This window comes from Chlorocebus sabaeus, chromosome 7 (assembly GCF_047675955.1).
Source record: "Chlorocebus sabaeus isolate Y175 chromosome 7, mChlSab1.0.hap1, whole genome shotgun sequence".
Taxonomy (NCBI): domain Eukaryota; kingdom Metazoa; phylum Chordata; class Mammalia; order Primates; family Cercopithecidae; genus Chlorocebus; species Chlorocebus sabaeus.
Genome location: NC_132910.1, coordinates 110,013,596 through 110,028,486, shown reverse-complemented (window position 1 = coordinate 110,028,486; position 14,891 = coordinate 110,013,596). Strand labels below are relative to the sequence as shown.

General features: G+C 37.8%; 1 protein-coding gene across 7 annotated transcripts in view; it reads right to left on the bottom strand.

Moving 5' to 3' along the window:
* RAPGEF2 (Rap guanine nucleotide exchange factor 2) overlaps positions 1-14,891 on the bottom strand; it is a 258,238-nt gene that overhangs the window by 144,700 nt on the left and 98,647 nt on the right. For all 7 annotated transcript variants that reach the window (XM_037993381.2, XM_037993390.2, XM_037993368.2 and 4 more), the window contains exon 4: positions 5,067-5,150. In XM_037993381.2, coding sequence (XP_037849309.1) covers positions 5,067-5,150 — 84 coding nt within the window. The remainder of the gene's footprint in view (positions 1-5,066; positions 5,151-14,891) is intronic.

The window sequence follows — 14,891 nt, the reverse complement described above, 5'->3', positions numbered from 1 at the left end:
ATTAAATATGGGACACATGACTATTTCTATTAAAAGGCCCTTCCTTTGAGACTTCTATGACAAAATTGATTTTATTAAGAAAATCAGATTAAGCATTTCAACAGCAGTGATTTTTTAAGACTGTGACCAATATAAAAGAGTCTCTCTGTATAACAATAATGATTCACGTCTTAAATATCTAGCATAGACCAGGTGCAGGGGCTCACGCCTGTAATCCCAGAACTTTGGGAGGTCAAGGTGGGAGGACCGCTTGAGATCAGGGTTTGAGACCAGCCTGAGCAACACAGCAAGACCCCATCTTTCCCCTCAAATAATTTTCAAATCAGCAGGGCATACCGGTGTGTGCCTGTAGTTCCAGTCACTTGGGAGGCTGAGAGACAGGACGGGTTAAGCCCAGGAGGTTGAGGCCACAGTGAGCTAAGATTGTGCCATTGCACTCAAGACTAGATGACAGACTTAGAACCTGTCTCTTTAAAAACCAAACAGACAACAACAAAAAACTGGCAGTGGCTCACATCTGTAATCCCAGGATTTTGGGAGGCCAAGGTGGGAGGATCAGTTGAGGTCAGGAGTTCGGGAGCAGCCTGGCCAACAAGGTGAAACCTCGTCTCCACTAAAAGTACAAAACTTTGCAGGATGTGGTGGTAGGCACCTGTAATACCAACTACTTGGGGAGCTGAGGCACGATAATTGCTTGAACGTGGAAGGCGGAGGCTGCAGTAAGCTGAGATTGTGCCACTACACTCCAGCCTGGACAACAGAGTAAGACTCCATAACCCCCTCCCCACAAAATAAAAATTGCACACTTTTTTTTTCTTACTGCAAATAGGATTTTTAATGACTGATAAATTACTAGAAAAATGCTCTAACTCAATGAGTTAACATAAAACCTAGGTAAACTATCTCCTTCTCTAACAAATGATCTAAAGAGCTAGATATACATTTAGAAATACAGTCTAAACCTATCTTTAATAAATTCCTAGCCTTCCAGAAGTCAGCAGCCAAAAAATAATATATTGGTTCATTATTATATTGTGACTTTATTAGGAAATAGGCTTCATCATTCATAGAATGGGGTAATTTTAGACAAAAATTTAAATTCCACAATTTCTATTATAATTTTTAAAATATACTAATTTAGGGTATTTAGGGGCAATGAAAATTGTCGATGTTTTCCTATCCATTACGTACAATAGCATAAAGCAAAGGTACATTAGAAAACCATTTCTAAATCTGCAACCTCACAAGATAATCTTCATCTATTGCTTTCCAGCCCCACAGCTGTTGCAAATGATGCCTTTGAAAATATTATGTAGGAAAAACTTCTTACTACCCTCTGCCTGTCAATTATTTTAATAAATCAACCTGCAATGACTATGGGTGTAATCAGCACCTCATGAAGTTATGCAGCACACAACCTTACAACCAAGTGGCCACAACTGCTTCACTCATAGATTTGAAAAAACGCATCACAGTTTGCACTGTTTCTATATTCACCTATGGCAAATATTCTCTCTCACCCACACACTCCATTCTTAAATTGCCTTTGCTAGCAATCTTCTGCTGATACAAAGAAACTGAATTCATTTTAAACGACTTTTAAGAAAACAATAACTATAAATTGTACCTTGCTTCAATACAAACTATAATTCAAATAAGAGTTTAGCTCTATCTCAAAGCAACAATATATGTAACAACATAAAATACATGGTGTTACAGGCACTTGTATAAATATCAATGTTTCAAAACTTGACAAATTTCTAGTAGATTAAAAATAAAACTCACAAAAACAACATTCATAATCACTGAAACTGCTTGAAGTGGAGAAGAAGAGTAAGCAAGCTGTCAATGATAGTCACATAGGAATTCATAAGCTCTACAAACCTTAACAAGGAACAACACTCATGTCTGAACAACCAAAGTAAAAGTACATACCCAAACCACCCTCATCTATCTAGGAAGGTAACTAAAACAAAAGAAAAAAAATTAGAAAAACATAAAATGCTGACTTAAATGTCGACTGAGGGATTTCAATAAGGCTAATTAAATCTGGAAGCCAAATGACAGATTTTCTGCCATATATATCCTCCTTTTCACTGGATGAAATCATGTGTCAAAACAATTTCATAAGAATTAGTCAAAAATATAAAAATGTTGTTTCAGATCTTTTGGTACTTTCAAGGTGAATTACCCGTCAAAACGAGTTGGCACTTTCAAGAGAATGCTCAGTTGACTTATTATATACTGATAACCAATTTCCAAGCTTACACAATAAAAACATAGGCTGAAGAATCATCTGTAAACTAGTTGTTTTATGAAACTGGACTGTCAGTAATACCTCAGTATTTTCTGGGAAGAGAAATATATATTGAATCACTAATGCCAATCTTCAGCATAACACCACTAAACTCTTTCTCATTAAAACAATCTCAGTCCTATTCCTAAGGCAACATCCCCAAAGGAAACAAACAACTTGGACAGTGCAAATGTCAGCAGGTGCAACATGAAGCAATAACCTATAAATAGTACTGGCTTGTCATTCCGTCGGAACCGCCATTCCCTCTTTCACCCTATTAAAGTACTAACTGGCAAGCACTTGACATCCAGCCAGAAAGAGTAACTTATGTCATCTTTTAAAATAATTAGATACAGAGTCCAATGTGCTCAAGAAATAAGTCTGAACTGCAAGTCCTCTTTTTTCTAGAATAGCAGTCTTTTGAACATTAAGTTCCCTTTCCAGAAGTTAGAACAAGCTGTTACTTGACTAGTTGATAACGGCTGGTAGTCAAGGACGACCACTACTGGCTTCTTCACTGTTCTAGGGCTTCTGTCTTATGCATTTAGTTTGTACAACAGACCTTGTATTAAGATGATGATAAAGTCACAATCAGTGTTCTTTTTAAGACATAAATTTCAAATTGCATTTGCTACAGCATTATTTATAATAAAATGTATCCTTTACAATTATTAACTAAATTGTGGAAAGTTCAAATAACTAAATGTTAAATTGGCATTAAAAGTTATAAAGAGTAAACATTTTTATGAAGAATTTTTAATATTATAAGGCAACATATATATTCTTTAACCGGAATAAGGAAGACATTAAATTGTATTTAAAGCATGATCTTAAACACAAGCATATAAGTGTAGAGAAAAAATACTATTAAAGAATGATTGTCTTGGATGAGAAGATTTTAGTTGATAATGTTTCTTCTCTTTATTTTTGAAAATGTATATGGTAATTACTACTTTTATATTAAATTATGTGTAATTTTTAAAATATGCCAATGCTTAAATACTGTTTGCCAGCACCTTCTTTTAAGTTCAGAAATAGAGTCAGACAGAACCTCCAGAAAGGGACCAAATAGTAGGTCCTGAGTCTGAAGAGTGGAAGAGCTTTACGATTCCAGTGGAGATATTCCTGCGGGAAACAGAATTCCTAGAATTATCAAAGCTAGCTCACAGGGTCACTCCAGGCTTTCTAGGCAGATTTCCAGGAGGTACAACCACCCTCCATCCTGTATTACCATAGTTTCCTCATTCATAAAATACAGGTAATAATTGTACCCACTTCAAAGGGGAGTTATGAAATTATTTAATATATACAAAACATTTAAAATGGTGAATGGAAAATAATGTAAAAGCTTAGCTATTTTGTTATCATTCTTTTATTACTATTATTTTTACTACTAAAATTATTACTATCTCTATTACTACCGCCACCACCACCAATGGTAGCATCATTTCCAAGACTATTACTCAGGAACAAGCAGGCAGTAGAGCCTCCCTCCCTCATGTGACCATTTTCCAAAGAGAATATGTTTATCAATTTGACCTCAAAGAAGTAGAAGGGCAAAGAGGAATGAGAATCGCACCCGAGATTATTTTTAATTAGATGCAATGTGCCTCTGGCACTCCTTCACTAGCACTCTGGCCACCAAAGGCCCATTCTTCTCACGTCAGCTACCACACCCAGGCTGATCTTTCTCCACAGTGTAAAATTACCTCTCCTTGTTTCAGACTCTGACCTTTTATAAAAAATTTGTTCACATCTTTCAAATAGATTCTTCATAAGAGCCTGACCCATTCAGAATATTTACCAACAAGACATTCGAAAATTTTTATAGAAGAGCTAAGTGACAGAAAGGGGCAATCCCTGTACTTTAATAAATTTAGTCAATTCAAATAAAATATTTATTTAGTAATTTAAAATAAAAATACTTAAAAGTTTAAAACCTTTAGTAAAAATTATTTACTTGCGAAAAGTACAAAGAAACATAACTACTGAAACTCAGTAGCTGACACCCTTGGGGAACCTGAACCTAGGCAATCATGTATGCAACAGATGAGCCCTAACCCTTTCTGGCCACAGCTGATTGGAAGACAGGAATACATCCGGCCCCAACCCAGGCCAGTCAGATTGTATTCTGAGGAATTTAAAGACAATACCAGCACTGCAGTCAAACAATGTAAACATTAGAGACATAAGCCCTTAAGCGAGTAACATAAGGCCTTAAGTGAGTAGTCAGCACTTACAAGTCAAAGACAGGCAGAAAGGAATCAACAGCCTTACAGAGCAGGTAGCCAATCCACAGACAAACGCAAAAATGAAAGGTCATATGGTCTTGAGAAGCAAAAAATGCCAATGAAAGTCCCTGGCTCTCCATTTCTAGTCCCATGTGGTCTTAAAGAACTTTCTTTGCCTCTCTTTAAACGTTTATGAGACTGCCTGCTATACTCTTTAAGTTAGTCCCCCTTTATCTAAGCTATCTTGAACTGATTGTATTCCCTAGGAGCAAATGTGCCCTTAACACAGCTGACATAATCATGTAACAAATGCACATGTCATCAGTATGTTTTCTGTTCTTGCCCTTTGTTAAAGATATTGGAACAGTGCATACAAAACAAAGTTATTTCTTAAAGATTCATGCATCAACACCCCAAAGTACTGTCTTGCTTTGTGTCAGCAGAAGAGGACACAGGAATAGACAAGAATTTTAGAACTCAATTCTGCAAAATAATTTCAAGCTTCATGGATAATCTGTTACAGAATGTCTATACGATACCTGCTTCTTGGAAGAAACATGGATTCCTTGATGAACACGGAACCAGAAAGAAGGATATACCAGCAGGTCCCAATATCATCGGGGCTGAAAACAAACGGTAACAGAATCAGATTGTTACCTATAACAACAACAACAACAAAATTAAAACATATAGCACAAAGTACAGCACCCATATTACTTTTAAAATAATAAAGAACAATAGCATAAAACACATTCATAAAAATACCATTATTCAACGATTGAAATCATTTTTACAAATTACTTTATATCCCTGAAATACACAAAAGATAGTTATTAGTATATTTAAATGTTTCAAATTTTCCTTAGACCAACAGCACCTATCATTTTAAGTTTTATTTTTTACTTTTTTTGAACACGAAATACTTTCACTTGCTTCATAAAATGAAAAAATACCCAGAGCTATCAGTGAAACTTACTATTCCTAATCATTTTCCCTGTCTAGCAAGTTCTCACATTTATCCACTATTTCTTTGGTATTCTTTTAGAATTTATGTATATGCACACAATAATGGATATACATTCTTATCCTTTCCACCAACTTTTTTCTTTGTTACAGAAAAGATAGCACACTCTACACAGCTCTTTTCTTTTGCGATAACTCTTAGAGATCTTTTCGCCAAAAGATAGCTTTCTTGAGCATTCTTTTTACTGCTGTAGAGCATTCCTTTCCACTGTATGGATGTGCCATACTTGCTTGACTCAAGCAACCCCCTACTGACAGTCATTTCCCATTGTTTTCACTATTACACAATTATATAAAAACAAATAAAAACTGCAATAGTAATTTTGTACATACAGTAGTAGCTGGAAGACAAAGTCCCAGAAGGGCAACTGTTGGGTCTAGGAGCACATACACAGTAATCTTGTTAGATACTGTCAAACTGTCCTCCACAGGTAGTTGGCGATGTATATGCCTACCTACTTCCCTACAACCTTACTAATATAGTTTGTCATAATTTAACAAATATTGACAAATTTTATGTGGAAGGCTTTTCTGGATGTTTAGAGTATGTCGGGGAAAAACAACAAAAAGATCCCGCCCTCATGGAGATTACATTCAAGTCTCATTGAGAAGATATCTGAACAAAGGAGGTGAGTTAGCCATGTGGATCCTGAAGGGAGCAGCATTCCAGGCAACAGGCAGGGAGGATGAGGAGTGTGAGTGCAAAGGGCTGCCACTGCCAAGCAAGGTCAGGGTGACTGAAGCGCTTCTGGATGTTTTGCCAATCCGCTTGGTGAAAATGGTATCTCAGTTTATTTTTCATTTGTTTTTCTTATAAGACCATCTTTTTATGTTCATGAGTCATTTCTGTTTCTTTCTTGTAAAAGCACTTCATAACTTTTAACTAAGTCTCTAATTAATTACTCTAAGTCTCTAATTAATTGTGAGGGTTTTTTTTGTGTTTTTTTTTTTTTTTTCCGGCTGGGCGTGGTGGCTCACGCCTATAATCCCAGCACTTTGGGAGGCTGAGGCAGGTGGATCACCTGAGGTCAGGAGTTCAAGACCAGCCTGGCCAACATGGTGAAACCCTGTCACTACTAAAAATACAAAAAAAATAGCAACAGTGGTGGCTCACGCCTGTAATTCCAGCTGCTTGGGAGGCTGAGGCAGGAGAATTGCTTGAACCCAGGAGGTGGAGGTTGCAGTGAGCCGAGATTGGGTTACTGCACTCCATCCTGGGTGGACATGGCAAGAGATTCTGCCTTTAAAAAAAAAAAAAAAAAAAAAAAAAAATTGTGAGATTTTTTTCTAGGCGTACTTTACAAAAACTGGCCTTTTGAAAACATGAGCTGTGACTATCTTTTCTCCCAGTTTGCTGCTTACCCTTGGATTTGGTTTATGGTGCCTTCTGCCATGAATAAGTTATTTTATCATATATAGTCAATTGTATCAAATTTATTAGTTAGGACACAAACTCAGCTACTATTAAAAAATCTAAACATAGCAATGGCATAACATAACCAAGGAGGAAGTTCATTATTCTCTCATACACAAAATAGTGTGAACATGAGAAGTCCAAGACTGATAAGGTGTTTCCATGATATTGGGAAGCCACACTCCTTCTATTTTGTGGTTCAGCCGTCCTCAACCCATGGCTTCCATCTCATATTCTAGGGTGGCATCTCATCCACCACATCCACGCTCCAGCCAGGGGGAGGAGTAGAAAGGAGGCACAGAGCATACCCCTTTTCTTTCAAGAGCACAACGTGGACGCTGCATACTATGCTCCTCTCAGATCCCCGTGAACCATATGCACGTTGCAAGGGAGTCTTCAGCAATTTCTGCCAAGTCCCTGCTTTGTCTGGTTTCTATATTATGTCATGAAAAAGTTTTTAGAAGACACTAAATTCTATTTACAACTCTGAATAATTACATCACTTAATAATGTCAATCTCTATCGCCTTATCATTTTCACTGTGTTATCTGCTTCCAAAGTGAATCAGCAGTTGAACATCTTTCCCCCCAAGTCCATTCTTCACCAAATTCATGACTACTTAGCTCAATAGCAATGCCTCAAGAAAACATAAAGGAAAAGCATTGTCAAAGAGTTTCGTGTGAATGCAGAACCATAAAAATAAAATGATTTCTCAAGTGAAAATGCAAAGTACTTCAAAGAGTAATTCATATTTTTGTCTCCTCAGTTTTTAATCATTAGCTCTTGCAACCAGCAATCATTCGTCTGGTTTGTGAAAAAAACTTATTTGTCTTTATTAAGATGACAGCATTACTCTTAAATTCTGAATTATGCCAAGTAAAAATGTTATTCCAGACTCAAAACTAGTTTAATAATTTTTAAATAACAAATGGTGAAACATTAAAACAGAAAGCGGGGAAAAAAATACTCCGTAAACTTTTTAAAATCTGTTTTTACAATGTTCCCTTTATCACAAAAAAGGTTGGCCCAAGGAAATAAAATCTAGAAAAATAGGAAATTAAGGTAGATCGCCACTTCCTAACTATGTGACCTGGGGCAAGTTACTAGAGCTGCTGCAAGGATTAAATGAGCAGTGATCATTAAATGCATATAATTATTCAGTGACAACTAATAGCGTTAACATGTTAGAAAGTACAATAAATGGCACCATGATCTAGATTATCTGTGACAGAGGGAAATAACAAACATTAGCTGGCTTTTCAATTATTTCATGTCTGTCAACTCTGAAGGCAAAAATAATAAGGACAAATTAAGTACAAGCCTTATAAACTCAGCTCTCCTGGCACTGATAATAAAACACACATGAAGTGAAAGACAACTGATGTTCAAAGTCGATCAAATACTGTGGCAGTGAATGCTCTAGCATCCTTAACACCTATCGATTAGCCTGTGTTTAGGGTTGATTCTTTATATCAGGAAATCCATGGGAAAGATCTGAGGATGTGAAGGTAAGTGGTAATCTCTACCACTCATTACAATTTTGTTTATCTGATAGACAGGCTGTTGCTCTACATTCCCCAAAGAATCCAAAGTTAACTTGCAAGAGTTATATTTGCTTTAGTAGGCATCTGCAGAGAATGACCATTCAATCAACATTTATTAAATTCAGTGAGCATTTACCACATGCCAGGCCCCATATGATAAGCAAAATTTTTTGAGTTGTCTCTTCTAAGGATTCAGGTTTTTGAAAAGTAAGTTAATTAAAAGTAAGAACACATAGTTAAGGAATGTAAGAATACAAAAAAAACAGTGAATCTTATTTTACAGATGTTCTGGAAATAGTTGTAAGCTAGAAAAACCCCTCTCCTCTCCTCCTATCCATCCCCTACAGAATTTATGTTTAGTTCCTGTTATGCAAATTCCTTGCTGTGAGGTGTCAGCATCAAAAATCTGTTTTATTTAGTCTTACTTGTCTAGGAAATTCCCCTTACTTTATTAGAAAGCACTGTACTAACCACGCTTACTCTTTTCACTTACAATTATGCCTCAGGCAGACAGTGTTTCTGTGTGGGGTACAACGTGCTTCCTTTCAAGGTCTGCAAACACTTCCTTTCCACAGTGCAGCTGTTACTGGAGGGTTTTTACAGGTGTATGTAAAAATGGAAAAGTGATTTTTTTTTTTTTTAAGAAAAATGAAACTAAAATTATTAAAATAATACTTAGTAGTAGCAGCAGCAAATTGTTCAGTAGTTAAAGGGTATGCAAATTGAGACCTCACTTCCAGGCAATGAAACTGGTTAAGAGAAGACTGACAATGATAGTACAGACGGTGCCCAACTTCCAATGATCCGACAAGCTTTTCGTCTTTATGACACACTCAACTTCGAGTACCACAATGATTCTGCTTTTCACTTTCAGTACAATATTCAATAAATTACATGAGGTACTCAACAGTTTGTTATAAAACAGGCTTTGTGTTAAAAGATCCTGCCCAACTGTAGGCTAATGTAAGCGTTCTGAGCATGTTTATGGTAGGCTAAGTGTATGTGTCGTTCTCACACTGCTACAAAGAACTACCTGGGACTGGGTAACTTGAAAAGAGGTTTAATTGGCTGACAGTTTTGCAGGCTGTACAGGAAGCATGACTGGGAGACCTCAGGAAACTTACAATCATGGGGAAGGGGAATGGGAAGGGGAAGCAAGTATGTCCTACCATGGCGGAGCAGGAAAGAGAGCAAAGAGGGAAGTGCTACACAGTTTAAACAACCAGATCTCATGAGCACTCATCCACTATCATGGGAACAGCAAGGGAGAAATCTGCCCCCATGATCCAATGACCTCCCACCAGGTCCCTCTCCCAACACTAGGGACAACAATTTGACATGAGATTTGGGTGTGGACACAGAGCCAAACCATATCATTAGGCTGAGCAATGATGTTCAGTAGGTTAGGTACATTAACTGCATTTTGACTCAGGATATTTTCAACATATAGTGGGTTTACTGGGATGTAACCACATTGGAGTAGGTGTAGTGGTAGATAACAAATATCTAAGACTAACACTGAGATTCTATTATATCCAGTAGTTCTCAAGCCTTGATATGCAAGTGAATCAGCTTAAGAAGTTAATTTAAAATGCATCTATCCCACCCAATTTCTGATCATTAGGTAGGAGATCCATCAAAGTGACTTTTAATCAAATATCCCAGATGATTCTTACGTATGGGGCTGGCCAACTCTGAAAAACTTTCAGAAAAATGGTCTCGATATGAAGTCCCAAGAGGAACAAATGGCAGGAAAAAAAAGTACAACTCTATCAATATCCATGCAACTAGGTACACGCATTGTATTAATCAGTGCTAATTTTTCCTCAAATAATTTTTTTTTTAATTATGAGCAAAGGAGCTCCTTCAAGTGTTGCTGAAATGCCAAAGCTTAACCCTGAAAGAACCCTGACTGAGGATTTCCAAATAACCTGACACCACCAGTATTGGGCAAAAAAAAGAAATCTGAAGACTAAAGAGGTTTGTACAGGAAAGCAGTACTTACAAGTCTCTCTAATCAGGAGAATTCACGCTTAGAGAAGACCTAATCCTTCTCAGAATCTCAGAATTTGATCGCAGGATGATGAGCTAGAAACCACAATGGACAACTGATTTGATTTCAATACATCTCATCCTACAGTGGACGAAACGGAAGTCACAAAAGCCCTGGTATGTAATGAGAAACTCTAAAAGGCTCCGATTTCTGTTTTTCATCAACAGGAAGGAAATTAACAAGGCCAAATAAATACAGACCATTATAAAATGATCAGTTCACCTTCCAGACAGACAGAAAGCTGTAAACAGACAGAAAGCCTCTGGGGCAATCAGAACTGTATGATCCCCGTTGAGCATTACCCCAAATCTAAACCAAGAAAAATGGGCATGAGGGAAATACTTGATCTGACTCCCTCTCCTCTCCCACCTTCCTTCCTACTACCCCTCAACATAACCCACTGCTCCTGTCTGGCTGCTTTCCTTCTGTTCCTTCCAACTCTGCCACACTGTTCAGGATGTTTACCTCTCTCCATCTACCCTCTGCATCACACTGTACCTTAAGAGATGGCTCAAAAACTACTACTTTAGGAAAATCTTCTCACTGTTTTCCAAACTCTAGAATACTTAGTCCATCTAATTTCAACGTTTTATGTTTGTCTGTAATGATTTCTTATTCCTGATCATCTTCTTCCAACTACAATGAACTTCCTTTCAGGGCAGGAACGTTCATGCCTAGGAGAAGCTGGGCAACATTTCAGTGATCATTTGCTCAGGTAAATCAGATCAGATGACATCCCTCTGATGAACCCCATGGTCCTTCGCAGGAGAAGGTCCAACCTCCCTGGCAGAGTCCATGAAGGAAGCAGGAAAATGCTGTGCAAAGAGCGCAGGTTCCAGAGTGCAGGTTCTGGAGCACAGATTCCTTCTTCCACACCAGCCACGTGATCCTGGTAAAGCCAAATTCTGAGACTTTAGTTCCTCAACTGCAAAATGCAAGACATTGATACCTTCTTCACAGAGCTCCTTTTATATAATGAAACAATATATATGCAGTACCTTGTATGATGGGTACAAAAAATACTAGTTATCTTCATCTCCTTTCCTCTCTTAGCATCGTCTCTGAAAGGACCAACCTACAGTTTTGCTTTCTGCTCGCAACCCCAACATTCCTTATGCTGCAAACTTCATCCTGTTCAGCCAAGCCACACATTTTTTTTTTCCACCTATGCCGCAAAGGTTTCGGACAAACCTGCTGTCTAGCTTCTAAATAGTTATTTTCTCTTGTAAATGTATTACTCATCCTTCTAGTTCCAGGTTAACTATCACCTCCTCTGAGAAGTGTTTTGGTATATTCCAAGGAAAGTGAGTCATTTTCTTCCAGCTTCCCAGTGCTCTGTGTACATGCTCACGTGAAGCAGGTGCCAGTGTCATAATTACTCACAGTAGGGGTTTCTCCTCGGTAGTTTTTAAACTCCTCTAACTCTTAAGTACCCCTATATACACTACATAATGCCTGACTGGCACTCAAATATTTTCTTAATAAGTAAATTAATGAACTGAGTAGACAGGAACCCAGGTAAGGTATTAAAGTGCTTGAAAGTCAAAGATGTAAACTTCAGTTTACCAGTAAATGGAAACATGGAGCCACCATCTAAGCGCCTCCTTGGCAATATCCTAGAGATCCACAAGGTGGCACTCTCTCCATGGGAAAGAGCTGTGTGTACGGCTCCACATTCTCATTTAAGGAAGCCGCCAGTAAATGCAAGTGATCAAGTTGAAGTTGACAAGGGAATTGAAAGAACAAAAAACTACTAAGTCTGAAGAAAACTGATTAAATCAGCAAAGACAATTATTAGAGGGCAAGAAAGTAACTGTGAAAATGCTACTTCATTCAGCTGTTAATACAAGAGGAAAACTTAAGTGAGGCCCAGTCAGCCAAAAAGGCTGCTCATGGCGGCCAGGTACAGTGGCTCACGCCTGTAATCCCAGCACTTTAGGAGGCAGAGGTGGGTGGATTACCTGAGGTCAGGAGTTTGACAACTGCCTGACCAACATGGTGAAACCCTGTCTCTACTAAAAATACAAAAATTAGCCGGGCATGGTGGCAGGCGCCTGTAGTCCCAACTACTGGGTAGGCTAAGGCAAGAGAATCTCTTGAACCCAGAAGGCGGAGGTTGCAGTGAGCCAAGATCGTGCCACTGCACTCCAGCCTGGGCAACAACAGCAAAACTCTGTCGTAAAAAAAAAAAAAAAAAAGAAGAAGAAAGAAAAGCCAAGGGGGACTGACAAGGAGAGAGAAGATTCTGAGTTGAAACAAAACAGAGTGGTAGGCATTGCGGAGGTGGCTGTGGGCAAAGGATGCTAAGCCTAGCAGACCATCGGCTCAAAACAAGACTCCCAACAGTCACAAACATGGCCATCTAAGTTTGGAGGCGGTGGTTTGCAGAGTGGAGAAGCAATAAACGGAAACAGAAAGAATGGTGCCCATGCAAAATCTAAGCAATCTGGAATCAGAAGTTAGTGCTTTCCCAGATGATCCTGACAAAATATGGAACAAGGAGGGTGTATGGGCTACAAGAAGAGACTCCTCCCACTTTAGCAGATCAAATGCAATATGGCCAAGACTGAAGCGGCCCAGGGGAGTGAGGAAGCTCCTCTGAATACTTCATATGGGCAGCATTAACAAGGTCATTAAAACAAAGAAGCAAAAAGATGGCAATTGTTTTGTGAATAAGAATAGGTAAGATGAGCACTGGCAAAATGTCCAGAAATAGTGGCTGAGCTTACCACATGACACAGCTATCTCAGACAGGTTCGGCACAATGGAGAACCACATACAGCACAAATACTAATTTTGGTGCTATTTTAGAAAGGTCACTTTATACTATCCAGAATGTAATACCACACAGTATCACATTCAAAAGACAAGGCTGTTGGCATCTGGAGAAAAGGAGACAGGAATCATCATCTAGGGCTATTGATCCCATGCCTATAAAACAAGAAAAAATGAAATAAAATGAAGACTAACAAAGGTTCCAATAGCTACGTGGGGACCACAAGGAATTCCACAGGGCCAGCCACCCGTGACCAAAAAACAGAAAAAACACCTTTATTTTCCTGTATCTGCTGTCTCACCAACACCATCCAACCAAAAGATAAAGGGACATCTTCCCGAACTTCTCCCTCTTCACGGCCTGTCGTCACATTCTGCGGGTTCCCCTCCCAAGTCTCTATCGAAGCCCTTTGCTAAAGTTCAGGGTCCCGTTTGTGCTCACCTACACTGCTATTATTACAGACTTCTGGCCAGCTTAGACTCGCGCTCTCAAATACACAATTACGCCAAAAAAAAAACAGTGAAAATTACTTATTTACGACAAATTATCGTCTATCCCTTTATAGGCGTCCAGCAGACAGTTGAGATCAGAGGTTTTCAGTATCAACAGCCCTTGGGATTTCAAGGCGTCCAAACCTCTTTCAACTATAATAGCTACTGCTGTTGGGCTGAACAGGATTTTCTATGAACAAAGTGTTCCACGGCTTCAAAAAAATACGTTCTAACAATGGCCACCTTCCAATACACAGATGGCTTTCCAGATACACAGTAATTTTAATCTTTTCCACAAATACATTACATCATTTTTCTTACTGGATTTATTACAGTTTAAAAATTATTTGTATATTTTTACTCCTCTCATGGAGCTCTGAGCTATAAGCTGATAGAAAAATGCTTCATTATTTATTTTTGTATAGCCAAATGGCCCAAAGCAAGCTCACTAGATAAATTAATGCAACACAGCACAGTAAACAACCCTAACAATGATATCAAGTCAAAAGAAATATAAAGTGCATGTACCAAAACATGAAGTATACGTCAAATTTCAGGAGTCCTAACAAGAGTTAAGGGCTTTGGTATTTCCATTTTCCACTGTTGGAATACTGATACTTTATTATAAAATGAGCTATATGTAAATATATCAATTATAAATTCCCACAATAAGAAAACAAATGACATTTTTAAAGTTGAGGGTAACTTTTATTCTATTTCTTAAAAGTTCTAAATTGTGAAGAAATTACTTCATTTATAATTAAAAGCTCTGAAGAAAGAAAACACTATTTTAAGATTTTACAAAAAAAAAATCCTTATTTTCCAATCAACAGCAATTCATTCACAAGGAATTGCAACCAACAAACAGGAAAAGTCAGTAAGATCAATAAGAACTCTGAAAACTGATGAAAATATTAAAGATATTTCATCTTTATACTGAAAATACAGGGGAGACAGCAGACATCCTTTTTTTTTTTTTTAACTAGCAATGTAAACTACCAAAGAACCAATAAAGCCAGATATTCTATAGGCTCATTAATATCATCATTTTTTTTCATTATTT